General features: G+C 40.0%; 1 protein-coding gene across 8 annotated transcripts in view; it reads left to right on the top strand.

Annotated features, from left to right (window-relative positions):
* The window catches only part of DSCAM (DS cell adhesion molecule), a 459192-nt gene that overhangs the window by 422330 nt on the left and 9932 nt on the right, over positions 1 to 26930 (top strand). For 7 of the 8 annotated variants that reach the window (XM_064152540.1, XM_064152541.1, XM_064152539.1 and 4 more), the window contains 4 exons: positions 4690 to 4805; positions 7801 to 7950; positions 11758 to 11955; positions 15285 to 15587. In XM_064152540.1, the coding sequence (XP_064008610.1) occupies positions 4690 to 4805; positions 7801 to 7950; positions 11758 to 11955; positions 15285 to 15587 (767 nt within the window). Of the gene's footprint in view, positions 1 to 3525; positions 3635 to 4689; positions 4806 to 7800; positions 7951 to 11757; positions 11956 to 15284; positions 15588 to 26930 lie in introns of those variants that run through there. The other variant, XM_064152547.1, reaches the window with a different exon arrangement.

Raw genomic sequence — 26930 nt, 5'->3', positions numbered from 1 at the left:
TGTTGTTTGTGATAAGTTTGTGAAATACCTCCAACAAAACCTGAGCGATGCATCATCACTAAGTGTTTCTGAAAATTTAGCATGTTAAGACTTGGGAGTGTTGATCCATGAGAAGCTCAACATGAGCCAGCAGAAAGCAAATTGTATCCTGGGCAACACAAAGAGGAGTATGGCCAGAAGGTCAAGAGAGGTGGAGTCTTCCCCTTTACTCTGCTCTTTTGAGACCCCACCTTGAACAGTGCATTAATTTCTGGTCTCCCTGTCATAAGAAGGGCATAGAACTGTTGGAGCATGTTCAGAGAAGGGGCACATAGCTGATCTAAGGGCTGGAACACCTCTGCTATGAGGATAGGCTGGGGGAACTGAGGTTGTTCAGCCTGGAGAAGAGAAGACTCCAAGGGGGACCTTATAGCTGCCTGAAGAGGTCCTACAGGAAGGCTGGAGAAGGACTTTTCATATGGGTGTCTAGCAGCAGGACTAGGGGTATGATTTTAAGCTGAGGGAGAATAGGTTTAGATGAGATCTTAGGAAGAAGTTCTTCAGTACAAGGGTAGTGAGACTGGAATAGGTTGCCCAGAGTGGTAGTGGATATCCTTTCCTTGGAGGTGCATAAAACCAGACTGGATGAGGCCTTGGGCAGCAAAGTCTAATTGAGAAGCATCCCTGCCAGTGGCAGGGGGGGTCAGAGTAGATGATTTCTGGTGTCCCTCCCAACCTAAGCCATTCTACAGTTCTAATAACTGAAGGACAATCATCCCTCTCAAAAAATAGTCACATGTAAGAAAGCCCCTAATGTTTTATGCCTTTTAAATGTCACTAAAACCCGCTATGATAAAACGAGAGTATGTTGGGGGTTGTGCCTTGCTGTTTAAGCATTGACAGAGAGCAGGAAAGATGGTTCCCTGCTTGACAAGAATGCATGAGGGTAGAGAGACCTTTGTGTATCTTTTCCTTTGAAGAGATTTTTATGAGTGTAAAGCAGATTAAGGATGGAGCTCTCGTCTTTGCTTTGAAAGTTGCTAGCTTTTGCTGTGTAATTCAGATGTCTGGGGAGCAGGATAAGTCCCAGAAGTTGACAGTGCAGCAAGAGCTGCACAACTTGCTGCTGATGCCTTTAACTTCCAAACAAAAAACCCTTGTTGCTGTACAATCACAGGTTTTTAATGGTTTTCTGGGGGGTAAAAGTGTTGATCCAGCCAACTTCTTTGTAACAGTTCACTGTGAATCAGTACAGCAATTGACTGAGCTTTCTCATTTTGAAGATGAGTGCATTTTCTCCCCAGATATCCCGACAGGCTGATCACTTACAAGTTTTAGCTCTCCATGTGTTTTCACAATAACCAGATTAGACATCAGAAAACCAAGAGGTAGCCTGACTCTCTGCCAAGAACCCAGAATGACTTTTGGTTTAGAGAGCACCATATTTAATCCCTTTACATAACTAGCTTGATATGTTTAATCCTCTCCTGTGCATACAGATATTTTCAGTCACTCAAGTGAGTACTTTTTAATTGAAAATCCAGAAAAAAATATTTAAAAGGGAGCTTTCTTTTAACTATGCCAACTCTGTCAAAATACCTTACACAACGTACTTCTTCTGGGAAAAGGTTCATTTATCCACAGACTGTGCATAAAAGCTCTACTCAATCAAACTTGGAAGTCCTACGTACTCCCAAGTGTCTGCCTTTAGTAAGTGGCCAAAAGCAGGCATCTTAGTAGCACAAAAGATTACAGCAAATGTATACTGACTCGTTTCTCAGACCGACTTTGGTGTCTGAATTTTTCTAGCCTAGAAAACACCTGGGCACCCAACTTCAAAACCCCATTTGTAAAACTGTTTGCCTGACTTTCAAGTCCTAGAGGCACTTAATTGCTGTTGGCACTTTAGGTTTTTATAACCTTAAAGTTGAGCTATTGTGGTCTGCAGAAAATAATTCAAGATGCTTTGGATCAGAAAGAGGTAGCATGCTGATCAGCAGACACCCTCATGCTGCTGCCAGTTCCCTGTTCTGTGTTCAGACGCTTCGTGCCACTGTGCTGCTGCATGCAGGAGAATTAATATGGGCAGTAAAAAGGAGGAGAGAGATCACACAACAAAAACATAATGCTTGAGGCAGGTAGGAAATGTTCCTGAATATAGAAACTTGGATTCCTGTTATGGCTCAAGGGCCCTATTTTGTGTAAAGCTGTCCCTGAAGCCAAGAATGGGATTCAGAATTCTCTCTTGGCAGGTAAATATAACTGCAAACCTGAGGATATGTTCTTCTGCTCCTTGTGTGGTTGAGTACCTTACAATAGTAAGAATTCAGAGCATTTGTACTGCAGAAGAGTTTCTAGCTCTCATTGGGATTCTGAGATCTGCATTATCTGAGGGAGATGTCTAATCCTATCCCTCTGTCTCCTGCATCCCTGATAAGCAAAAGAGGGGTGTGCAGTGATGCATTTAATGGACTCAATTTTGCAGTGTACAGATCCTTTGTGTATCTGATTGCATGTATCCTATAACTGTTGGGGTTTTGATTATTAATTGAAATTGGACCCCAGAAAAACAGTTTCCTCCTTGACTATATTTGCACTATAATCTTGTAGAAGCCCAAAGTAGTCTGACTTTTCAAGGGCAAGTATTTAAGCATATTTGGCATGCAGATAATATATTAGTCCCTGATTCTCTTAACATTTCAGCAGCTTGAGTGGAAAACCAATAGGAGAGTGGCATCTAATCCATGCAAAAACTTTGCAGAGACTTGGAGAATGTCAGTGTGGAATTTATCCTACATGTCTTTGTAGATTTATGTGCTTAATAAGACACTGTGACTACTATTTTCCACTGATTATATACAGAGAAAAGTCTGGCAGCCCATGGCTAGCTCTCCTGAAACTTTGCTTCCACAGTGATTAAATGAGGAGCTAGATGTTGGAAGGCATTTCAGCTACCCATCTGTATGTGATGGCAACAGTATTACCTAACCATCAAGTTAAAGGCAGAGCAGTGAAAATCAGCCAGGGAGCTGTACTTGTGTGCCTTGCAGATCTTTTGCTCTTGGAGCAAAATTACTGAACATGTGACAAGGAAACTCCTGAACTCCTAAAAAAAACTTGGAGGACCTCCCAACCTGCAATAGTTAGGTCTTACTCATAGGAAACACAACAGAAAGACAGGGCAAAGAAGAATTAAAGCTAGTGATCTGCAGCTATTTTACACTAGAAAATGAGCTTCCACTGGATTTTATAGCTCTTTGAATTGTGAGCACACTACTGACTGATTCGTCTTGTAAATGTTCCTTCTCCTCTAAAGAGTAATTACATCGAGAAGGGCAAAAAGTTTGTGGGTTTTTAGTGCAGTCTGAAGGTTTCGTGGTGCAATCTCTGTCCTAGAAATGATTGCAGCGCTCAGTTTTACTATCAATTTTCATTTGCTTTCAGTAGACAGCTCATTTAAGAAGTCATTTTCTGGTACACAACCTTCAAAATGAAATTGTTTCAATTTGCATGGTGATAGAATAATTGGTTTGTGTTCTTTTTCAGATTACCACATCAATCAATTAGAAATAATCCATGAATGTAAACAAAATTTGCAATTTTAGCCTTGAAACATCAATGGAACTAAACTCTTCATTTATTTTGTGCAATTTATTAATGGAATCCTTAGTTATTAATTTTGTTTTCCATGTATCAGTTCTGGTGATATTTGGAATTTATCTAATGAAAAATAAAGAAAAGGTAAAAAAATAATGAGAAATTATTTAAGACATCATTTTCCTACCAACCTGTTTGCTCAGCTGTATGTTCAGGAGGAATGAAAGCAAAGGTCCATCTTCCAAAATGTTTTTACTGATTTCATTATATGACAACACTTGGGGGAAAAAATACTTTCAGGAGATTCTTACTGATAAAGAATGGACTAAATCCCTCAACACTGTGTATACATTTAGCTGCTTGTCTGGGATGGTTTGGGAGTTACCTCCCCCCCACCTTATGAAATCACCCAGACTAGACTCAGCCAGCTGGAAGTTAAGGAATGAAGCTTTATATTTACAGCTTGGCACAACATACAAGCAGCTATTTACAATAGGTTACAAATACATACAGCTAGACACAGAAATATACAAGTTTGAAGTAATACAGAAACACAATACCCCTCCCAGAAATCAGAGTCCACAGGAGGGGCTCCCAACCACCCTTCCACCATCTTTCCACCCCTCTACTTATCCCAGAGTATGTCTTAATGTGCAAGGTGAGTTTGGAGGATCAGCAAGGGGGGTTAGAAGGAGAAAGATTCATTACACAGACCCAAGCAGAAACACACACTCCAACAGACACACACTGTCTGATCTATGTTTGCACTCCAACAGACAGAGACACACACTCTGTCTTATCTATGTTTGTGTCCCTGCTTTTATACATCTCAGCAAGCCTATGAGTGCAGTAGACATCACCATTGTTTCCTTTTCACAGCCTGTAATCTCTTTTTTTCTCATTAAAATACTCCAGTTTGCCTCAAACTAGCACAATGTCATATGCAATAAGTTAATACTATGCACTTGTTCTGAACAGAGGAAAATATGTGTTTATGTTGATTATGTTTGTATTATTTTTTGTAAGAGCTGGACAGACTCAACAGGTGGAAATTTGCAAGTGTCTTTTATTTTAGACCAAATGCTAATGTGTGCACTTCTCTTTTGTTTTCAGCAAGAACACCAGGACATCAGACACACTTAATAAACAGCAGCAAACACTGAGGATGCACATAGATATTCCCAGAGCACAGCTTCTTATAGAGGAGAGGGACACGATGGAGACCATTGGTAAATTCTTCTTGGGCTTATTTTCACTGTTTATTGTAACAGGCACTTTAGGTGGACTTCCTGTACCCCTCACGTTTTCCTCACTACACACATCAAGAAAAGAGAGCTACAAAGTGATATGCCACGTTTGAAAACTGAACTGATTTTTTTTTCTCCCATTTGCATTGTTTTCCCCTTTCATTAATCCCAGTGCAGTATTTAATACAATGCAGAACATTAGGAAAATGAAGCCAGTAAGAAAGAGCTGCTTCAAGAAATCACAAATGAAGAGTGGCAGTTTTATGATTTCATTTTGATTTCTCTCTTGGCTGTGATTAGGGAGTTGGATCACTGGCATTACTTGGAAGAAAAATGAAATTCTCAAATTGCAATATCAGTATTTAAAGATCTGCCACAGCCAACTTCTAAAACTTACACGTTGCATATTGTGTCCACCTGTGCCAAACATATTTCAGCATTCTTATCTGTTTTCAGCTTCTGCGTGTATATGTAAAATTCACATCATAGAATCATATCTAAACTGTTTCACACAACATAACAAACAGGATTTCTCATGTGACTGGCACGTAACTGAACTGTCATGAGAAACAGGACTGTTTGCTGTTTGGTTTGGTTCTTTTCCAGATAGTTTAAACACAAGATGTCTGAAGCCTCAGCGGAGTAAATACGCAACTTTGTTTCATGACTGTATGGTAATACACTGTGCCAAGACCCTGCAGAAGGGCTGATCTTGTTAGACTTCTAACTTCCTTTGATCAAAATCCAAGCAGAAGTAGCCTGTAATGGCTTAGAACATAAAAGTATCCAAGGTCAGAGAGGAAAGCTCTGCAAACCAGGAGTGTCTCTGTATTCACTGTCCATGTCCACACTAGGAAGGAATAATCTGCTTTAGCCACACACTCTGACGCTTGCTCAGTGGGGCAGGGGAGGGGGCCTAAGGGAACATGTAATTTGTGCTGTGGATTTGAAAAGGAGACCTGTGCTTCACCTGAAATACAGCCTTTTTTTTAAGCCTGGTTTGAGCTTCCCAGTGTTTGCCTGTGTGATGCAGTCTTTTGAAGGCCTAGGCTTCATCTTAAAAGACAGTTTTTCCTTTTGAGTTACAGTTGCTAAGCAATAGGGAGTTATAGTGGAAATACCATTAGTGCCTTAACTACAGCAATGCAATCAGTGCCTTGGTAATAGCCAGCTCTCCACACAGCACTCAGAATAAGCAGGCACTTTGGCAGTCTTCGACATATTTTACTGCCAGGAGGCTTTGTTCCCAACCTGAATAAGAGCTCATCTTTTAGCAGAGACAGGGTAATCTGATTTCATAATGCACATTCTATTTATGGCCTTCTTTGGGTAAAAAATGCTAGTTATGTTTTTGTGCAGAGCTGTTCTCCTTAATGGTGTCATGTCAAGTTAAAAAAAACCCCAACAACAACCCAAACCAGGAATGTTTAGAAGAAGCAGATTAACCTCTGCTGACAAGTAAATGCATGGAAGCCCCACTGCTGCCATTCTACTCAGAAACATATTACAAGGCTACAGAGCAGAGAAGGAACTTCTGGTGGATTTCATTGCTATTATGAATGGATAAAAAGACTGTAAAGAATGCAAAACAAATTCTGAGAGCATGCAAATAGTTGTTCTGAAAGCACAAAGTCAGTGGAGGAGTTGTTGCTGTTAAACCTTCCATAATAAAGTGGGCCAGATTCCTCTTTGGAGCAAAAGAAATATGATACAGAGATCACAACTAAAAAAATAAAACCCCCAACCCCCCAAAACAACAGAAAGTGCTTTACAGCACTGCCTTTCTGCAGGGGTCAAGGTATGTGTAGGAATTTGGAGAATATGTCCTACCCAGTAGGGAAACATTAGGCAGTGGAATCATGCAGCAGTAAAGGTCAGTGCTCACACTTCTTTTCCCAGTTCTTCCCAAGGTCAGACTTTCTTTACAGCTGCGGGAAAGCCTGTAGTCAGCTGGACTGACTATGTTGAGAGAAACTTGTATGACTCACACAAAGGCCTCCACAGCTGCTTTTTTCAAACCTACAGTAGTGAGGTTAGGTGCAGAGAGAGCATGCAGGACTTAGCCCTTAGCTTCCAGCACAGTAGAACACTGGGTTTAAGGACACTTAGCTGACCTGCAAGTATATTTCCGTTGTCTTCACTTTGGTACTCATGCTCAGAAACAAGCATCTCCCTAAGACCAGTCTTTGGTCATGGCTGTTCTTTCTGCAGAGGACACAGCCTCAGGCTGCGCCAGGGGAAATTTCGGCTCGAGGTGAGGAGAAAGTTCTTCACTGAGAGAGTCATTGGGCACTGGAATGGGCTGCCCGGGGAGGTGGTGGAGTTGTCGTCCCTGGGGCAGTTCAAGGCAAGGTTGGATGTGGCACTTGGTGCCATGGTCTAGCCTTGGGCACTGTGGTAAAGGGTTGGACTTGATGATCTGTGAGGTCTCTTCCAACCTTGGTGATACTGTGATACTGTGATACTGTGTCTCTAGAGAAAAAGCTGACTGGTAGAGTGCTAGTTAGCAACATTACCTAATGACCTCCTTGGGCGAAGACACTGAGGGCATTGCTAATTATGGTAATTAAAAAAACTGGGTTTGATATGTTAAAATCTCAGCTGAACTCTCTGAAACTGAAGTAGAGGTCAGAATTCAAAACATGAGAAAAAGGGAATTAGGGCCAAAAATAATTATGCACAAATGATCTTTTTGAAAGGATGCTTAATAGTCTGTTTCAGCTGCACTTCTCTAAAGTGAAATCACAAAGATGCAACAATTAAACTTATTCTTTAGCTTTGCATGAACTTTGAGTTGAACTTTGAGTTCAAACCCACTGTGGCACACACTTCAAAGACATTTTCAGTCCTGTAGAAAAGAGGGAGCTGCCACTGTCTGCAGTAGTGGACATGCTTAGGTGGAATGTAACCGGGGACTTGCTGTAAAGCTCTGATAAAGGCAAACCCAAAATTCTGATGAGTTTTTTTTCACCTGCAGATGACAGATCAACAGTTCTGCTCACTGATGCTGATTTTGGAGAGACATCCAAGCAGAAATCACTGACCGTCACCCACACAGTACACTACCAATCTGTGTCACAAGCTACAGGACCACTGGTGGATGTGTCTGATGCCCGGCCAGGAACGAGTAAGTATACAAAAGCATACATTATCTGGAGGAGAAAGCTGCATGAATATGCATACTGTGCTCATGGGTTTGCATCTTCATGGGGTTTTTAATTCAATATGAAAGTTGAGAGAAATCTATTTAGGTCAGCAGGGAGCATTTCTTATACAATTGCCTTTAGTGATTCAATACAGTAAAAATTGCATATGCATCTGAAATGTAGATGCTATTTGATATAATTCATACTTGACTTTCATTAAAGCAAATGCATGCCAGATTTTAATTTCTAGAATTTATTGGATAAATTAGCTTAATGGGCTTTAGTGTCTAATATCTTTATTTCTTGGTAATCAATCCTTATTGTATTTCAAAATACATCTTCCTTCCATATATCTCCATCAGGCAAGAAATGCATTTCTTGCTATTAGTTTTCTTTTTAAAGTTCTAGTTCAAATTTTACTTATTAGACTAATTTACTTTTCCCAGATTACTTTAATGCTGGGATATTTTTATAGTGATTAAAATAATATCATAAATTAATACCTTGCTGTAATCCATTCTGCTTATTTCTCTCATGAATGTGTTGCATGTCTGTGTAAATGGGAAAAGGAACAACGAGCTTGAATGAATATGTAAGAATACTACCAAAGTGTAAAGTCACTTAGCAGTGTGCAGTTTCTACAATGCCTTGGATTACTCTGTTTCAGAGTTTATTCTGTGAGCACAATGCACATAAATGCTGAAAGCTGAGTTCTTAGAATGCAGATTATTTGAAAAATCCTCATTACACCTCTGTTTCCACTCCAGTCTATGTGCAATAACTGTTCTGGTCCTGACTTTGCTGCTTGTCCACCTCTGACAATTTTTAGGCTATAGTTAGTTATTTCTTGAGGACTAGATTAGTATCACCATTATTCATCTGTGAGGAGTCGTAACGTTTGAATTAGAAGAGTAAAAATGTGCTGTTTGTTTTCCTTCTGGTACCACTCTTGTCTCACTTCTTTAGTTTATGTGCACGATGGCTAGTCTGCTCAGCAAAAATGTCATCATATGATTTTCATCACATTGGCAGATCAAGATCATCTGAGTAAACAGTGACTCTCCATTATTTTCCAACCCTGCTTTTCGTAATGCAGAAAGAAGCATCATTCCAAAACTGCTCACCTGCATCATACTGTAGCACCAGCACTGTCCAAACCTAAGCCCTTGTGTGTGTCTCTGTGTGTGTGCAGTTATATACTTCAGCCCATTGAAGTCAGGGAGAGATTTCCTTCAAATTAAACTTGAAATTAACTCGTGTGTAAGAATATGATATAGCTTTGGAAATTGAAATCCACTTTTGTCATGCAAGGAAGATCTAATTGCAGCAGTGCATAGGATTTGGTCAAAGACTTTTAGGTAGTGTTCACTGGATTTCAGATACTAAAATACAGTTGTGTCAGAGGCTGGCCTGTAAGATTTTGTCTAGACCCACAGCTTTCTCTCTAAAAGAGGGGAACAGTGCCAAAGCCGAGTGACTCAGGGGTTATGGATCCTTCTACCTAGCACACCCAGATTCACTGTTTAGCAAATATTCCTTTGCAGCACTTTTTAAGATGTTTTCTACATCTTTCATGTTTGTTTATAGAAAAGATGTGTTCTGTGAACCTTTGCCTTGCTCACTTCTATAGCATATGGCAACAGAGCTAATTTAACAACTGGGACACTACATGGATGTGTGCTGTCCTCTGTTTTTTTTTCCCCACCAGCACTCCCAAGTCTTTCTTTTTAGGGCTGCTCTCTTGATTTAGGTTGAAGGTTGGATTCAATGATCTTAGAGGTTTCTTCTAACCAAAATAATCCTATGAGTCTGTATGGGTATGGGGAACTGCCCAGACCCAGGCACAGGATTTTGCACATATCCTTGTTGAACATCATGACATTCACACTGGTCCACTTCTTGTCCAGGGCCCTATGAATGCTCAGCAGAATGAGTGCTGACTTCCAACATGCTGGCAGCAAGATCTCTCTTCTCATTAAAATGAGCCTGCTGAGTTGAGGTTGGAAGGGACATCTGGGCAATGGCAAGTCTTGATTCCTTTGCTTAAACCAAGATCATCTAGAGCCATTTGCCCTAGGCCATACCCAGACATCTTTGAGTATGTCCAAGGATAGAGACTCCACCTCTCTGACCACCTATGCCAATGCTTAGCCTCCCCCACAGGAAAGTGTTTCTTGATGTTCAGAGATAAATTCCTGTGTTTCAACTTGTGGCCATTGCCTCTGTTCCTGTCACTGGGTACCACCAAAAAGAGCCTGTGTGCTCTTTGCACCTTCCCTTCAAGTATTTATATACATTGATGAGACCCCCTCAATCCTTCTCTCCTCAAGAGCAAGCAGCCCCCAGCACTGCATGAGAGTTTGCCCACCAGTACTCTCCTTCTGTCCTTCATGCTTCCTCTAAAAGAAGGCATGAGGTTCACTTCTGGCTACACAACCACCACATGCCAGCTTTCCACAGCCAATGCAAGCTGGAGTTTATACTAACAGGTTGGCCATGTCGTGCCAAGTGCGGGTTTGGATCTTGTCTGTGTGAGGCAAATGTGTGTTGCAGTGTCAAGAGAATCAATTATCAGTGTCATCAGGTTCATATTTTTGCACTGCTGTAGTGGAGGAGGATGTGAAATAGAAGCAGGATGATACCACAGCTGGTATTTGTAAATAAAGATGTTGTTTCTTTGAAGCAGCAGAATACAAGTGCTGTGAATGCTTAGGCAGAAGCAACGCTCAGTCATTATCTGGGTATTGTTTCTTTCTCTAAATTGCTTCTGCTAAAATCTTTTACCTCAAAGACTGACAACTTTGGCATTTGAATGTCAATGAGTATTTGAATAGATTTGAATTTCTCATTTCTAATACTCTTTCTCTCTATTGTTACTAATATCCTTTCAGACGCTTTGAAGATAAATCCTTCAGTCCTGATTTAGTCTCTTTCTGTTTGCCATATAATGATTTTTCTATTCCATTTGCTTTATTAGGGAGTACAAGACTCACTTCTACATTAGAGCTCCTTATGAACAAAATTAAGGAGGTGAAGTTTGGAAGATAGTTTTGTTTTACTCCCTTTGTCACCATATTCATCTCTAGGCTAAGGAAAAAAAAACATTGCTGACCTTAAGTAAGGAGCAGATGACTTTTAAAGTTTAATAAACTGTATTTGTTTGTTTATTTAAAAGCTGTCAAATATTTATGAATTACTTCCTAATAAAACTCTGATGGCATTATTACAGGTTATTTTTTCATGTCTTGGCTAATTCTAGGAAAAAACAAAGGTATATCTGTAGCTGGCTAATACCATAATAGAAGTACTTTCTGAACGTCCAGAAGAGGAAATTATATCACCACATTTCTGAGATGACATTTTTACAAACTGAGAGCAAGTACCTGGTGTAGGTTTCTCAAGGCCACATCTACACTGATCTTAAACTCTGAGATGTGGTGTGAAAACCCTGACCAGGTCTACTTGCCTTGTGCTCTTTCACATTTCAAAACGTACTGGAGAGCTGCTTATGTTGGAGTAAAGGCATAATGTATGTATCAGTGGAGGACTGGTGGGGCTCTCAGCTTTTCAGTTGTACCATTTTTTTAATGTGTGGCTTCATTATAAAAGGCATTTCCAAAAAACACCATCAGTTTTGAAAGGAGCACTGGTTTTATTTCTCCCCACTAAGACTCTTTTGTGGGGATTTTAGCCAATGTGATTTCAGTGGCCATTCCTTTCTGACAAGCTATGTTTCTTTATCAGTTCAAGAGTCTAGTGGCAAAGACCCTTTCTGTTATCCATCACAGATCCTACCACGAGGAGGAGTGCCAAAACTGGACCAACAGCTCGCAACCGCTATGCTAGCCAGTGGACCCTTAACAGACCTCACCCCACCATATCAGCTCATACCCTCACCACAGACTGGAGGCTGCCAACTCCCAGGCCAGCAGGATCAGTGGACAAGGAAAGTGACAGCTACAGCGTCAGCCCCTCACAGGACACAGGTACAGGGGCTTTATGCAGTGGCATTGTGAAAATAGAACAGCAGTAGTTGCAGTTAACTTCTAGGTCCTTGATATACTTCATTAGGTGCTTTGGTGTCATTATTTCTTCATGAGAGGGGCATGCTTCTTTGGGCTGTTTAGAAGAGGGTGCCATGATGCATATAGTGCATAATAAATGTTATGTCTGTGGTTCCTCATGCCGTACACACCTACTGGAGGTCTTTGAAAGATATGGTGGTCACTTTTCCTGTGATCAAAGCTCTGTACTTCCTCCATCTGAAGGAAAGTGAGTTTGCTGCATGAAATGCTATTGCCCAGGAACAGACAGTAGTAGCAGCTAAGAATATGCCTGAATCACTGACAAATAGTTTCAAGGTTTGAGTTACACTGAGGTTTGTATTTTCCTTTTCACATTCTTGTAATATGTTCAAAGTAGAAAATCGACTTATTCTAAGTGGAAAAAAAATGAGGGAAAAGACTGGAATTGAAGTCTAGGTCAAAATTAATTTGTGTCATTGAATATTGCAGCATCAAACTCTGATTTTCCTGAGAAATAGCTAGATGATAAGCAGAGAGATACTCTGTCTTTATCTCTTCTTGAATGTCTGCACACAAAAAATGCAACTGCAGCTGAAGAAAGAAACATCAAAACCCAACAAAACCCCCTTTCTTCTCTGCCCTGCGGTGAACAAATGAGAAAAAGGGACAAGTTAATGAGTAAACAATTAAAGGGAAGGATAGTCACAATGCAAATGTAATGTAAGCTAAGTAAGAAGAAAGGTAAAGCACTATTCAAAAGTATGCCTGGCAGAAGCAAACCCAGGCTTGCTGCTCCTCAGAAATTGCCTACCCTCTATCTGATTTTAGAGGAAAAGTTTGTCACATGAAAATCTGTGTGTTAAAGCTGCAAACCAGTAGGTGTGGCTGGCCTTTCACCACAAAAAACAGTTTGACTGGTTTTATTCTCTTTGTAAGAACACACATCTGACTTCGCTTGCATCCACTAATTGGATGGAGTTCTCACCTTTTCTCCTAAACTTGTGGGTCTCTGTGGTGTCTCCACAGAGTAACAGAGCTTAATTGATACCTCTAGTCAGCTTCAGCCTAATTTCTTCAGGTAGAATTATCATAAAGATTTAAGATCAACTTGAATAGCTGTACAGATACAGATACAGATACAAATAGCAAATGCTAAGTCAGAAACCCTTCTTGTAGCCATTCCAGATTTCAGGTGCACTTGCATGAGTTCTGGCATTTTGTCACCCAAGGATGTTTTCCAGTGCTTGTGGCAAAGGACAGAGTTCAGTTTGTTGTGAGTTTAAGTAAGCAAACTACATGCAGGTTTCTAAACAGACTTTGTAATCTGTGTTTTAATGTGGCTACTTCCCTACTCTTTGTCTTCTCTTGAACGCACAGTGATTTATGGAAGCTTTCGCTTACGCTCAAGAAAGGTTTTCTGGTGCCAGAATATATCTTTATTATGCCTCTTGGTTTCTGGGGAAAAAAGTACAGTCAGTTTAATCTGAGTACTTCAGAAGTTTTAAATTTCCAAATGCACATTATAATAGATGTTGCCTTTATCACTTTTCCAACACGGAGTTCAGACTTAGGAATCTAGCTGATGAAGTTCATATTTGTCACAGTTCAACACTTCTTATCAAAACAATTCCAGCTTTTCAAAGCAGTAACCTTTAAGAGAAATGTATTGCAGCTGTTCATAGCTGTAAGTTCAAATGTTCTAATTAGATGTCATTAGAAATTAGATGAACCTAGGTTTCATGAAAACTCTGGGCTTGGATTAACTCTCATCAAATCTAAAATTGGTGCCTAAGCACATTCTTGCTGGATTAGTCTTCCCAGGGCATGGGGTGTGGGGTGCTGCAGGTCCTGGGCTTCATGGAGCAAACTAGGATGTTTGCATAACCATCATGTTTACAGACACTTCTCTATAGCAGTGCTGCCTTCCAGGAGTTTCTAGTTGATCAGAAATTAGGCAATACATTATTTTCATCTGATTTACAAATTAAATGTGAAAAGCAGAATGATGTTTCCTGCAGGCAGGAGAAGGGGAAAAAAAAGAACAAGAAAAGAACAGAAACAAAATAGCTTCATTTAAGTTCTGGCCAGTTCAACATCTTAAGCAAGTTACAGCATACTGTAGAAGTACATGTCATTTTAAATAATGCACAGTCCTATTTACAAGTGGCAAGAGTGTTATTCTTTGTGCTCAGTGAAGACTGATGCAAGGATCCTTGCACACAATAAAAAAGATAAAGATTTGCAATAACAACACAGTTGCCTCTGGCTGCAACAGGAGTTCCATTTTCAGGAATTAGCTTTTACATTGTGCCTGTTGATTGAACATCACCAACAATGTCTGAAACTGTACAGATCTTTGCATGAAATACGACTTCTGTCCAAGGAACAGAAAGTTCTCTACTATTCCAGCTCACTGAAGTAGAAGTGTGATAGATGCAAGAGATACGAATGTCATTTGTCTCTGCAGAAATAAATCATGCATTTCCAGAACGTTTTTTAACCTATCAGCAGTCATTTACATCTTCAGTAATAGTGCTTGTTTAGGAAATTGTGTTATTCTCAGAAATTCGTCAGCAGAAAAGAACAGCTTATAGGTTGTAATAGCCTTGATGTCAAATATCAAGTCCCCATTAGCTTCAGCAGCACTGAAAAAAAAAAACAAACACTTGAATGACTACGGGCTGGTAGTTAATAGAAAAAAATATTGCTTCCTGAAGACCTTTGCTCTGTGTGAAATGAAATAGTATTTTATCTGAGAGTTGGTTTTTGTCCTAGAAGCATCGCCTTTACTTTTTCACCTTTGTCCTTGGGGCTTTCTCAAACAGAAGACACAAGGTTAAAACAGGTACAGAGAGTTCAGCTTTCTCACCCAGCCACCACCTCGCAGAGGTGTGTGTGAGATACAGTAAAAAAGATAATGTGAAGAAGCTGTTCCTTGTTTGGTTAAATTTGGTTTGTAGGTTTCTAACACTTGTAAAGCATGTCACTTTTTTTTTTTAATAAGGTAACATTTTTCATGTATTGTAGCTTATTTCTTCTAACCCACAAATTTAATGCTAAGCCAAATAAAGCTGCAAGCAGAATAACAGTTCACTTTACACTGTCTGCAATTATCAGGTAGCTGACTGAAATAAAAATCGTGCAGACGTTTGTAGTGAAGCAGACTCACTTAAATCACCTTGACTATGTCTTCATTTTGTTAAGAAACAGTACCACGTTCACAGCTTTCCACCCAAGAAGGACTGAGTAGATGTTTTCTCTCTCCCGTTATCTCTGTTTCTGGTGTGCAGATCGAGCAAGAAGCAGCATGGTCTCCACAGAAAGTGCCTCCTCAACGTACGAAGAGCTAGCGAGAGCGTACGAGCACGCAAAAATGGAAGAGCAGCTGAGACATGCCAAGTTCACCATTACAGAATGCTTCATATCAGACACATCATCGGAGCAGCTCACAGCAGGGACTAACGACTACACAGACAGTCTGACCTCAAGCACACCGTCAGAGTCGGGGATTTGCCGGTTTACTGCATCGCCCCCCAAACCTCAAGATGGAGGGCGAGTGACGAACATGGCAGTTCCAAAGGCACATCGGCCAGGTGAGATGTTAGAGGTAACATTTTGGTTCTTGGGGGAGCTTTTCACCCTGTGCCTCAGGTGGTTAACGGGAGAGGATATACCACAGTAAGATAGTGCACAATATATCCTCTAATTATTTACAGAGGTGATTGAGTATTGTCCCAGCTAATATGACATTTGAGTGTATTCTCCCATATACAGAAGGACTAGGAACCTGGAAATTCAGGAACAGAAAGGGACTGTCTAGGCCATCAAATCCACTCCTTTAGAGCTGCATTCATCAGGAAATAGACCGTTCTGGGATAAGTAAGACCACGTGGGGTATGCGCATCCATCTCCAACTCAAAGGGCGCACTCATAAAATGTGTGTTACAGCAATACTTTGTGCTTGAGAGCAAAGGTTTGCTATCAGAACAGTTTATGAAGACAGATTGTAGAACATGTACTATCCCTTCTCCCTTGTAGCACCTTGTCAAGTTGTAATAATCCTTTGGTGGTGTTCTTGAACGGTTATACTCTCTCTTTGACACCTAATATCAAACTAGGATTATCCAGAGGCAGGAGAATGAAAAAACAGCTCAAGAGATATGGAGCTGTCTACCTTCAGACAAGTTCAAAACCACTGCAACTTGTTACTGACTGAAGGTGCCTGAGGGACATCCAACTATTGGGTTCAATCAGATTTCCAGTTCACAAAGAACACTGTCTCTGCTGATACCCTGCTGCACAATACCATAAGCAGATTATTTGTGGTGCTCTGAGATCAAATACATTCTAAAGTCTTCTCATAGGATTCATCTGTCTTTGTTACAGAATACATGATGTGACATCATGGAGTAGGGTGGGAAAAAAGGCAACATTTTATCTGTGTGCTTTTAGAACAGGATTCTTTTTATTTTGTATATAGGTTTGCTAATGAGGGTGGAACAGAAATGTTTGTAGGTGTAGAGAAATATTAAGAAATAAATTAATTCATTATCATTCATTATACAAAAAAAATTAATGAATAAACAGAAAAGTAGTTGTGAGAAGAGAGGAATGGAAGATTGACAGTGGTATCAGGACAGTCGTTAAACAGCAGGATCTGACACTGAAACTATAAAGAAGTTAACTAGAGAAAGTTAAAGGAAGTACATGGCAAGAAAAAGACTGAGCAGAAGGTAGAAAGTTCTAATACATGAGGCAGGAAATTAATGGACAATACAGATAGATAAGAGGGAAAATAAGTAGGAAATAAAACAGTGAGAGAAATTACTGATTTCTGTGTTGTCTCAAAAGTAGGACCACAAACCCAGGAGCTGTAGGAATAGATAAGGATAGAAGTAATTTTCATTTCTAGCTCAAAAAACCTAAGGTAAATATTTGCCCTTGCTCTGCTGAAGGGAAGCATCTGCATTCACAACCAAGAGAAAATTTCAGCCCTCCCCTTTTGGTCAAAACCAATTTTTATAACTTCTTTGACAAACAGCTTACTCTTTTTCTTTCATGTTTCAAATACTTTATTTTTTTGCATATTTAGTATTGGGAAATATTCTAATATATTCCATATAAAGATGATTTTCCTTGAGGGCATACCAGCACCAAAATTGGGTCCCTGTGCTTGAGTTAAATGCTGTCAGTTTTGGAACATCATCAGAGCCTCTCTAGTGAATTACAGACTTGTAACCCGTCTTTACCTCTATTAGTTTAAAATGCTTGAGTTACTACCTGCTTTTCTTGATTAGTTTTAGCTTTCCTTTGCAGTAAGAAATGAAATATATTATGAAATTAATTATTAACTTCAATACTTTGAAAAAATAGAGTGTTCCAGTGGAGCAACTTGAATGCTCTCCCATAAATATTGAATGATATGTTGTTAAAGCTTACTTTATGAAGGGTTTTAAAAGAAACAGATAGCTAGAATGAATTTTCAGTAGTAGCAGACAGACCAATACTTTCAGTGTTCAGATCAGTGAGAAAATACTTACTGGCTATCTTTCTTCTTCCACCCACCACCTCAGAATTAATAATTCAAGTACAACTAATCAAAGTAGTTCTACATTTTGGAATATGGAGAAGAAATACAAAAGGTAAGGTATTTGGTGAAGTAGGTGAGAACATCTTAGATGACAAACTGACTGTGCTTCTTTAGCATGTCTTTACTCTTCCTTGAACTCAGCCTTTTCATTCAAGATGACTTTTACCTGCTTTCATGGTGCTTTGCTATTTTTCTTCCCCAGATTGATCTCTTTTTTATACAATGTCATTTCCTACAACTGATGCCTCTTCCTTCCTAATTTCTGATTTCACTTTTCAAACTGCCTGCAGTGCTACCTATTCCAACAAATATTGCTCCTATTTCTACCTATTGCTCCAAATTGAGATGGTTAATGATTGGGACTAGGGAACCTGAATGTCTTTTCATTGGAGAAGAAAGGGTGATCAAGATTCAATGACTCGTATGCTAAGGACTGACATCAACTTGCTGTGATGTTCCCAACTTCTATATAACTTTAATTCAAAAATTTAATCAAAACATTTGATTAGTCCATCAGCTTGAATTATATTTGGATGGGTCGTTAGATGCCTAAGCAAGCTTAGTAATTGATCATTTCTAGCACTACAGCTATGAATTAGGACTGTCTTGTCAGAGCTCTTACACAGTACGTGCAACTCTAACTCTGTAACTAGTAATGCATAATAGTTAATTGCCTCATATTCTAAGTCTTCTAATAGACTTCATTCCTTCCAGTAAGGTGATGCTGCAGGTGCACAGTCAGATCAGCAGTCAAAATTGCTTCTGACTTCTGGATTTCTGGACCTTTTGCTTAGCACTTAGTTTACAGAAGCAAGAATTAGTTTAATGAATTCATCTCAGATACAAAAGCTTAAAAATGCAAAGATTTTGCCATGGAATAATAATGACAATTTTTTATGTGAAAGTAGAGCAATCATACCAAATGTCATGGTAAACAGTAAATAAGGAACCAAAGTGATTTGGGCATGCTGAATCTGAGGTATGCATTAGGATGTCAGAAAGATCTGAGTATTTGGCATTGTTACTCTCTCATTGTTATTCTCATTCAGAATGCCAAATGTATGGCATTCAAGTACACATCTCTACATTTAGAAACCTGATCTATTTAAAGATGTCTCTGCTCACTGCAGGGGGGGTTGGACAAGAGGCTTCCTTCCAACTTGATGCATTCTATGATTCTATGATACTGCGATTGTATTTCAGCTGAAGTTAATGCATCACAGAATGAGTGAGGTTGAAGGGCACCTCTGGAGGTCATCTGATCTAACCCTCCTTACTCAAGTAGGGTGGCCTGTAGTAAGTTGTCAAGACATTGTCCAGTTATTCTTTTAACATCTACAAGGATGGAACACTACAACATGTCTGGATGACAGTGCTCAGTCACTCTGACAGTAAATAATTTTTTGCTGATGTTCAGACAGAGCCTTCCATGTTTCCTGCCCATTACCTCTGGTTCTGTCCCTGGGCACTACTGAGAAGAGCTTGGTTCTGTCATTGCAACCTCCCTTCAGGTATTTACACACATTGGTGAGATACCCTGGAGTCTTCTCTTCTCCAGCCTGAACAGTCTGCAGCTACCCTAGCCTTTCATCATATAAGAGATGCTCTAATCCCTTAATTGTCCTAGTGGCCTTTTACTGGACTATTGCCAGTAGCTTTACACCTCTCTTGTACTGGTAAACTCAGAGCTAGACACAAACCTCATGCAGATGAACAAGGGGAAGTACTACCCATTTCTTCATTCTGTCAGGGTCCCTTTGGATGGCAGTACACTCCTCCCAGTTCTGCATCATCAGTAAACTTGCTGTGGGCATGCTTTGCTTCACCATCCAGATCCTTGAGGGATAGGCATACCGGGCAATCACTTCAACAGATAAAAACTGAGAGATTCATTCTTGTTTTCATATTAATATTCAGAAATTACAACAATTACTACCCAAAGTTTACCTGAGAGGTTGGCGAATCATAGAATCAACCAGGTTGGAAGAGACCTCCAAGATCATCCAGTCCAACCTAGCACCCAGCCCTACCCAGTCAACTAGACCATGGCACTAAGTGCCTTATCCAGTCTTTTCTTGAACACCTCCATAGACAGTGACTCCTCCACCTCCCTGGGCAGCCCATTCCAATGGCAAATCACTCTCTCTGGGAAGAACTTACTCCTAATATCCAGCCTGTACTTTCCCCGGCACAACTTCAGACTATGTCCCCTTGTTCTGTTGCTGGTTGCCTGGGAGAAGAGACCAACTCCCACCTGGCTGCAAACTCCCTTCAGGTAGTTGTAGACAGCAATGAGGTCTCCCCTGAGCCTCCTCTTCTCCAGGCTAAACAACCCCAGCTCCCTCAGCTTCTCCTCATAGGGTTTGTGTTCCAGGCCTTTCACAGTCTTTTGTCCTCGAAAATTGTCGTTCAAATTTTGCATTCAGTAGCTGGGTGGGACAGAAATTAAAGAGAGCTACATTCTTTGCCTACCTCCCTCTGTGTCATCAGAGCCTGTAGTGAAAAAAAGTGGAAGATAACTGTAAAGGCTGACAAAAAGTTTTACAATAATGGGTTTTTTTCTATTTTAAAAATATTAACCACCAATTGAGTTAGCATAACAATTATTCTTAGCTGCAATAAGCACTGCAGTAGCAGTTTATTAAAAATAGATCGCCGTTATTATAATTTTAAATCTCAGTAATAGCCTCAGCCAAGAAGCCTCATGGGTTTTTTCCTCCCTTTACTCCTAAATTATTGTGTTTGAGAAAAGAACACCTATTAACTGGAAAATATTTTTATATTTCTCTGCTTTCCAAGTACTATTTATGTCCTTTCTGTGGACAGACCACTTACTTGCATCCTTTAGCAATGGAAATCTTGCTTAGAAGAAATAATACATGAGTAGTGCTTGACCAGGAAATATCTAGAAAGCTTTAGATCAGGTCTCTTGATGTTTGCAGAAACCACCTTTTCACAGGGGTATTGCAAAACTCAGACCCACAGACTATATTTTTCTCTGGTGCTATGCATTGCTCAAAAGAACATCTTCAAATATGTGTCCTCATCCTTAGTGGTTAACTTGACTTGGACAAATGGAAAGCTTGTCTGCCTGATGCCACAAAACAGTTGCAAGCTCATTTTGACAATCCTGCTTCATTGCTTCTTTGGAGATCACATTAATATATAAACCCCGAAGGACTAAGATCATCTCAGATACACTTCCAGAGAAGAGCTATCCTTCATTGGGTATGTCAGATCAGAAGATTTTTGAAATCCATTCTAACATTCCAAGGTTTTCGCTCTCAGAACAACCCCTACAAATTTTTAGCTGACAAAAGGAAGCTATTTGGAAAGAAACCTGCATGTGGGTGGGGAGAAAAGTCATATTCTGGAAAAAAAAAACAGAACAAAACAAAACCAAAACCAAAACATATTCATGGCTGTGAAACTGGTCTCTGGAAAATATGTCAAGTACACTCCATTCTTCCACAAGGAAGCTGAGTGCTTTCCTGTGTCCCTGTGCCTACAGAAAGCAGGAGCAACACTTTGCTAAGTTACTGCTCTATTCCAAGCATTTTCCTCCTGCTGCCCTTGTGCCACGGGCTGATGCAAGAGTGCAGAGGTCCATCCTCTGTCTGTCAGCCCTCCTGCTTGGCTTATCCATCCCAGAGGGAATATGGAGAGCAACTGATGCCTTCTCACAGCAGCCAGAAGACAGGATAGTCCTCAGTAAGCAAATATGGATGCCTATTTGGTCTGAGATTTTTGGTTGGATGCCTAAGTCAAGCAGTCTGAGTCTAGCCCTGAGCCTATTGTGTATTTACTAGAAAAGAGCACTGATCTACCCTCTTCAGGTTTGCTGAATGATCAAGTTCTTTCAGTATTTAAGATGCCCTAATTAGCATTCTTGACCCAATATACAAGTTTCTGGCTGCTTTTACTAATCCTGCCAACTTGGATGGCAAAGTCTTAGCTTGTAGACAAGTTTTAAGCTACAGAATGCAAATACTTTATTAAATAAGTATTTACAAGAGTCCCTTAAAATACAGTCTGGATATCACCTGCAGTGCATAAATGCTGTCTTAAGTACCTGAGTCAAGACACAAATCTTCTTTTCCAGTATTCAGTCACTACAGATAAAAATAAGCTGCTTAGCACACTAAGAAAAATATGAACCACACAGTAATAGAAAGCACAATATATTTTCAGTGACAGCCCTGTAAACCAAGATAAACAGATATGAATTCTTCTTTGACTGATCTGTGAGTTCAAGGATGAAGGACTTACTTCCCTCTTCTACTCATGCAAGCAAGTGCACCATAGTAATTCTGTGATTCTATTTAGAGACTTGCTTTCTACCAAAACCAAAAAATCTGACCCTGCTCTATAAACTGCACCAGTAACTGAATCGGAAACAAATTTGGCCACTGGGGATTCAGTAATGGCTGGGACTATGGACTGAAGGCTTTCAGATCACCTTTTTGCTTCTCAGCAGTTCCATGGTTTCCAGATCCAAAACTGAATTTCTTGAATGTATAGGGGAAGCTCTGTTTGACCTTCTTTGTCCAGAAATCCCATAGCAAAGTGCTCCAAGTTTAGCAGCCAGATTGTATTCTATGCTTGTACCATCTGTTTCCAAAGGCAACAGAACACAGATATACAGATACATAAGTGTTTACACACATCTTTATAGTTCATATGTAGAACAAAGAAATCATCCTTCAGACTCCACAACTGCAGACCAAGGCCCAGTTTTGAGAAATTTATTGCATAAGTGGACAAGTCAAAATAAGCAAATAGGAAAACCACAAAAGAGGCAAAACAGTTGTAAGTAGGGGAAAATAACTTCTTGCTTATGTTTTTGACTTAGTAAATACTCTCAACACATATGCTAACTTACTTGTGTATATACTTAAACCTATGTGACGTTCTGAAATCATTCCCCTAGACAACCATCTGTAATGTCTCCATGTTAAACTCTCCTGTGCTTGGAACACCTTTTTATTTTCTGTTTCTCTGTTGGAAATCTAGGAGCATGTCATAAAGAGACACACTGTGCCCTTTGCTTCTTATCATAGAAATGGCACATCAGTGAAGAGAGTAAATTGGCTTTATCTTCCTCAGGTTTTATTTCTGCTATCAGGAGCTTTTCCCACTTCTGCTGTGAAAACCTGAATGTTCTGCTGGGATGAAAATCATTTCATTCCACATTTAATTTGACATAACTATCTACTCAGAATCATTGGCTTACATTATTTTTCTAGTGGGTTTACAGGGATTAAATTCTCCTTTCAAGCTTCTTAACTTTGCCAGTACAATTAAAATGAACCTAAACAGGTTCAGATCAGAAGCTAAAATATTTTGAGATGAGAAAAGGAAACTATTTCAGTGTGAATCACTTTAGGGCAGCAAATACAAAATTTCTATATAATTATAATGTGGAAATTCCATTTTAAGTAGTGCATAAGACATGTACAAGATGAATTCAAGTCACTGATTATTAAGGCAATTTAAAGTATTTTTACAACTGTTTTCCATGAATTAATGATACTGGTATTAGGGAGATTAGTTTTGCTTTTTACTGGCACCAGTTCCTCATGGAAAGAGGAGTGTGTAGCAGCACAATTAGCTTTTCTTGTTGCTACCTGTCTCATTTCTTTGTGGTTCAGTTAGAAAATTAACATTGCCTTTGGGAAAAATACAGTGGCCCAGACTCTGCTGATTTGGGTTTTCTTGGCTTCTTTTAAATTAGAAGTTGCATGTTAAAGGAAACTCCCTTCAAAGAATGCCCACTTCCTATCTTTATATTGCCAACAAAACAATTTCTTACTAAAAGTAAGGTTTTCTTCTTTTTTTACATTTTAATTTAATTTTTCTAAAGCTGATTATTTGCTTCATGGATTTTAATTTTTTTTTAATAAGCTGAAGATATTAAAATAGACTACCCAGATTTTCTGTAGGTTTGGAGGCATTGGAGTCAACTGTTCTTAGTGGAGTTTTATGCCTAAAGCAAAGATTACATTTATCAGTAAGTTTTCAGCTACTTTCATGTCCTTACAGTTATAACTGCAACGTTAAATGTCTAAAATTACCAGCAAATGTTCCCAATCAAACCAAAGATGCTGCGTTCTCTTCAATTAAAATAATAAATGTTTAGAGTAGTTCTGTTAAGAGTCCCTATCTTAAACCTCACCTACAAAACCTGCTTCTCCCACTCGTGCCATTTTCATTTTGAAAATGTCAATGCATTTCGGCTTGGCAGCGTGGAGATGCAGTATGTGCACTTGGTGTATGGGCTCTCAGTCAGCCCAAGGTAACCAGGAGCAGCTGCTTCCATACAGATAAGAAGCTCTGTTTTACAGTCTTTGCAGCCATTTGCAGCTGTTACTTGCTTTAACTGTCTTCACACACAGCAGCCTCTGCTAATTTCCCCTGTACCAAGAGGACCTTAATGTAATCTGAGATCTGTCTGTAGGAGAGCTGAGAGACTACAGTATGTGAAAATAGAAAGCAGTTCTTACCTGCAAGAAAGGCCATGCTTGTGCTATGTCTTCAAAATGAAGTAGAAACTGGTATCAGCAGAGAAGCAGACTTTTAACAGTACATTCTTAATCTGACTGCAGTGATAGTCTTTGCCACCAGTGTAAGAGCTTCTTTATATGCTGGCCTTTAACTCATAGCTGCATGTATAGGTGGATGTATTTGTTCACCTTTTCATGACAGCATCCTTAATTTAAATGTGAGAGATGAACTTCTGGTCCCAGTGGATTAATTAACAAAAATGCTATGATGCACCTCATCAGCAAAACTATGATGCCCCCCACCAGCATCACTCAGGTGGCTCAAACTGATGGATATGTGGAGACTGAGTTACAGTAATTCACCTATAAATACCCCTCCAGCAGGGCAGCAGTGAAACTGGTTTTCTTGCTGCAGCTTGACCTCCCCACAACTACTAGTAGAGTGCTGTGCTCACCTGTGGCCTTGGCACGTCAGCGTTAGTTGTGAATTTACAGATACGGTACAGAACCTGGTGAGGTTGACAGAATGCCTCCCAAACTATTTCAGTGAACCTTAAGTATGGTTTGAACTCCTCACCTCTTCAGCCTCTGTGCTGAATCTATAATATCCCAAGATACCCCAGGAATAGACCTGTGAAAGATGCTGGTTTCCATGGAGTCGCAATCGATTCAACCCTCAGCTGGAGTGATGTATAATTGAACAGTTTCTGTTCACTGCACCCAGGATCAGCAAACGAGTCTCAAAACTGCAGTGTTGCTAACTAGGGACACCTGAGCAAGGGCTTCAGCACAGCTTTGCTAGCTCAGCCAATGCGCAGGAGAATGCTGTCTCAGAGCGTCCTTAAAAATGTATGAAGCAACTTGCGTGACATGGTGAAGACAGAAAGAGAGAGCTCATGTACTGTACTTTTCTATCATAATTTCATTATTTATTGACCATTTTTCTCACTTTAGTTCTAGAGTGCATATGGATTTTAAGATACTGCATTAAATCAGAACAGGAAGGCCTCAGCTCTGCACTGATGCTGTGAGGCTGAGCATCCACACGGCATCTTCATAGCATCTAAATTTGTCTGGTTCCTAGAGTTAATCAGTTTTCCCTTCCTTACACTGTCAGCTCAGCAGTGGAGAGGCCTTTAAAAAGATATCAGCTCTCTTTAAAGTCACTTCAGAAAGGTACAAATCATCTGCCAGATCTTTTAAAAGTACAACGTGCTATGAAAGATCAAAGTTGTGCTTAGAGAAAGATAAACCAAAAGTGTATTTCAGTTCCTGTTTCATTAGGCCTTTTCGGTGACAATATGATAATTAAGTCTCTGGCATTCAGTAAGATAGATAGATGCATGGTGTGTCATGTTGATGTGGTACAGGTTTATGACCTCAGTTAAACTATAGCAGTCACCATCCCTGCAGGTGTTCAAGAAAAGACTGGATGAGGCACTTAGTGCCATGGTCTAGATGACTGGATAGGGCTGGGGGATAGGTTGGACTGGATGATCTTGGAGGTCTCTTCCAACCTGGTTGATTCTATGATACTTTTGCTTTAAGACATGTTGATTAAGGACTTTTTCTTGGAATTAGAAGACTGAAATCTATATAACAAAATTAATCATCTTTAAAAGAAAAGTTCCACATTAGTTAGAATCCTCATTTTCAGTCACTTAAAGCTAATCTGCAGCAAGTATAAATCAATTTATAGCCTTGCTGAAATCAATATAGCTACTCTGATTTATAGCACTAGCAAATTTGGCTCCTGAACTACAGTTTTACTGATAGCCTGGTGTTTCTCAAGAGAAAACTCCAGTGCTTGTAGTCAACAGCAACTGTTGTTTTTATTTGGTTGTGTGAAGCATAATATTCTTACTGCTTTTATGGAAATGTCAGGTTTAGCAGACTGAAACATGCAACATTTAACTAGTTGTCATAGGTCTTCACATTATCTGTGAGCATGCAGTTTTCATGGAGAAAAAGGAAACTTCCCAGCTTTAAAATACAGCCCTGCAGGGATAATAGGGAATTCTGATTTCTTCATCTGGAAATGGGAAACCTGGCATATTTTTCTAAAGCATTTGGGCTGTTTCTTCTCTATATGATCACCAACATGAAGAGCACAACATGCTTGTATGCCACAGAGTCACAGTATGGTAGGGGTCAGAAGGGACCCCTGGAGATCATCTAGTGCAAACTCCCTGCTGAAGCAGGGTCATCTACAGTAAATCAGAGAGGAACATGGAACATGTGCAGGTGGGTTTTGCATGCCTCCAGAGACAAGGACTCCACAGCCTCCGTGGGCAGCCTATTCCGGCGCTCTGCCACCCTCAGAGATGTTTTCCTTATGTTTATGTGGAACCTCCTGTGTTCCAGTTCATGTCCGTTGCCCCTTGTCCTGTAACTGGACATCACTGAGAGGAGTCTTATTCCATCATCCTGACACTTGCCCTTTAGATATTGGTAAGCATTAATGAGATCCCCCTTCAATGTCTTCTCTGGGCTGAAGAGACCCAGCTTTCTGGGCCTTTCCTCATAAGGCAGTGTCATGGGTTTAGGAAATCTGGGACAACCTAGAAACCCTCAAAACACTACAGAGACCAAGATCCATCCCAGGGGTCAAACTGGTCACCCCCAGATACCATAATTATGTTATTCAATCCCATAATCCTGCAAACACTTTAAGCAGCAAGGTCAACTCATTCTCTTTTCTCCCTGTCTTTCCAGCTCCCCAGAGAGATTCTTTATCTGAGTAACTAAGTAACTATGTAGGAGTACCCTCTGATAGGCCGTGGCAGTGAATTTCAGCCTGCCTGGATCTAATGGGAAACAATGGGGGGTGGGAGAAAATGAGC

This window comes from Pogoniulus pusillus, chromosome 12 (genome assembly GCF_015220805.1).
Source record: "Pogoniulus pusillus isolate bPogPus1 chromosome 12, bPogPus1.pri, whole genome shotgun sequence".
NCBI classification, from domain to species: Eukaryota; Metazoa; Chordata; class Aves; order Piciformes; family Lybiidae; genus Pogoniulus; species Pogoniulus pusillus.
This window is presented reverse-complemented; position numbering and strand designations above follow the sequence as displayed.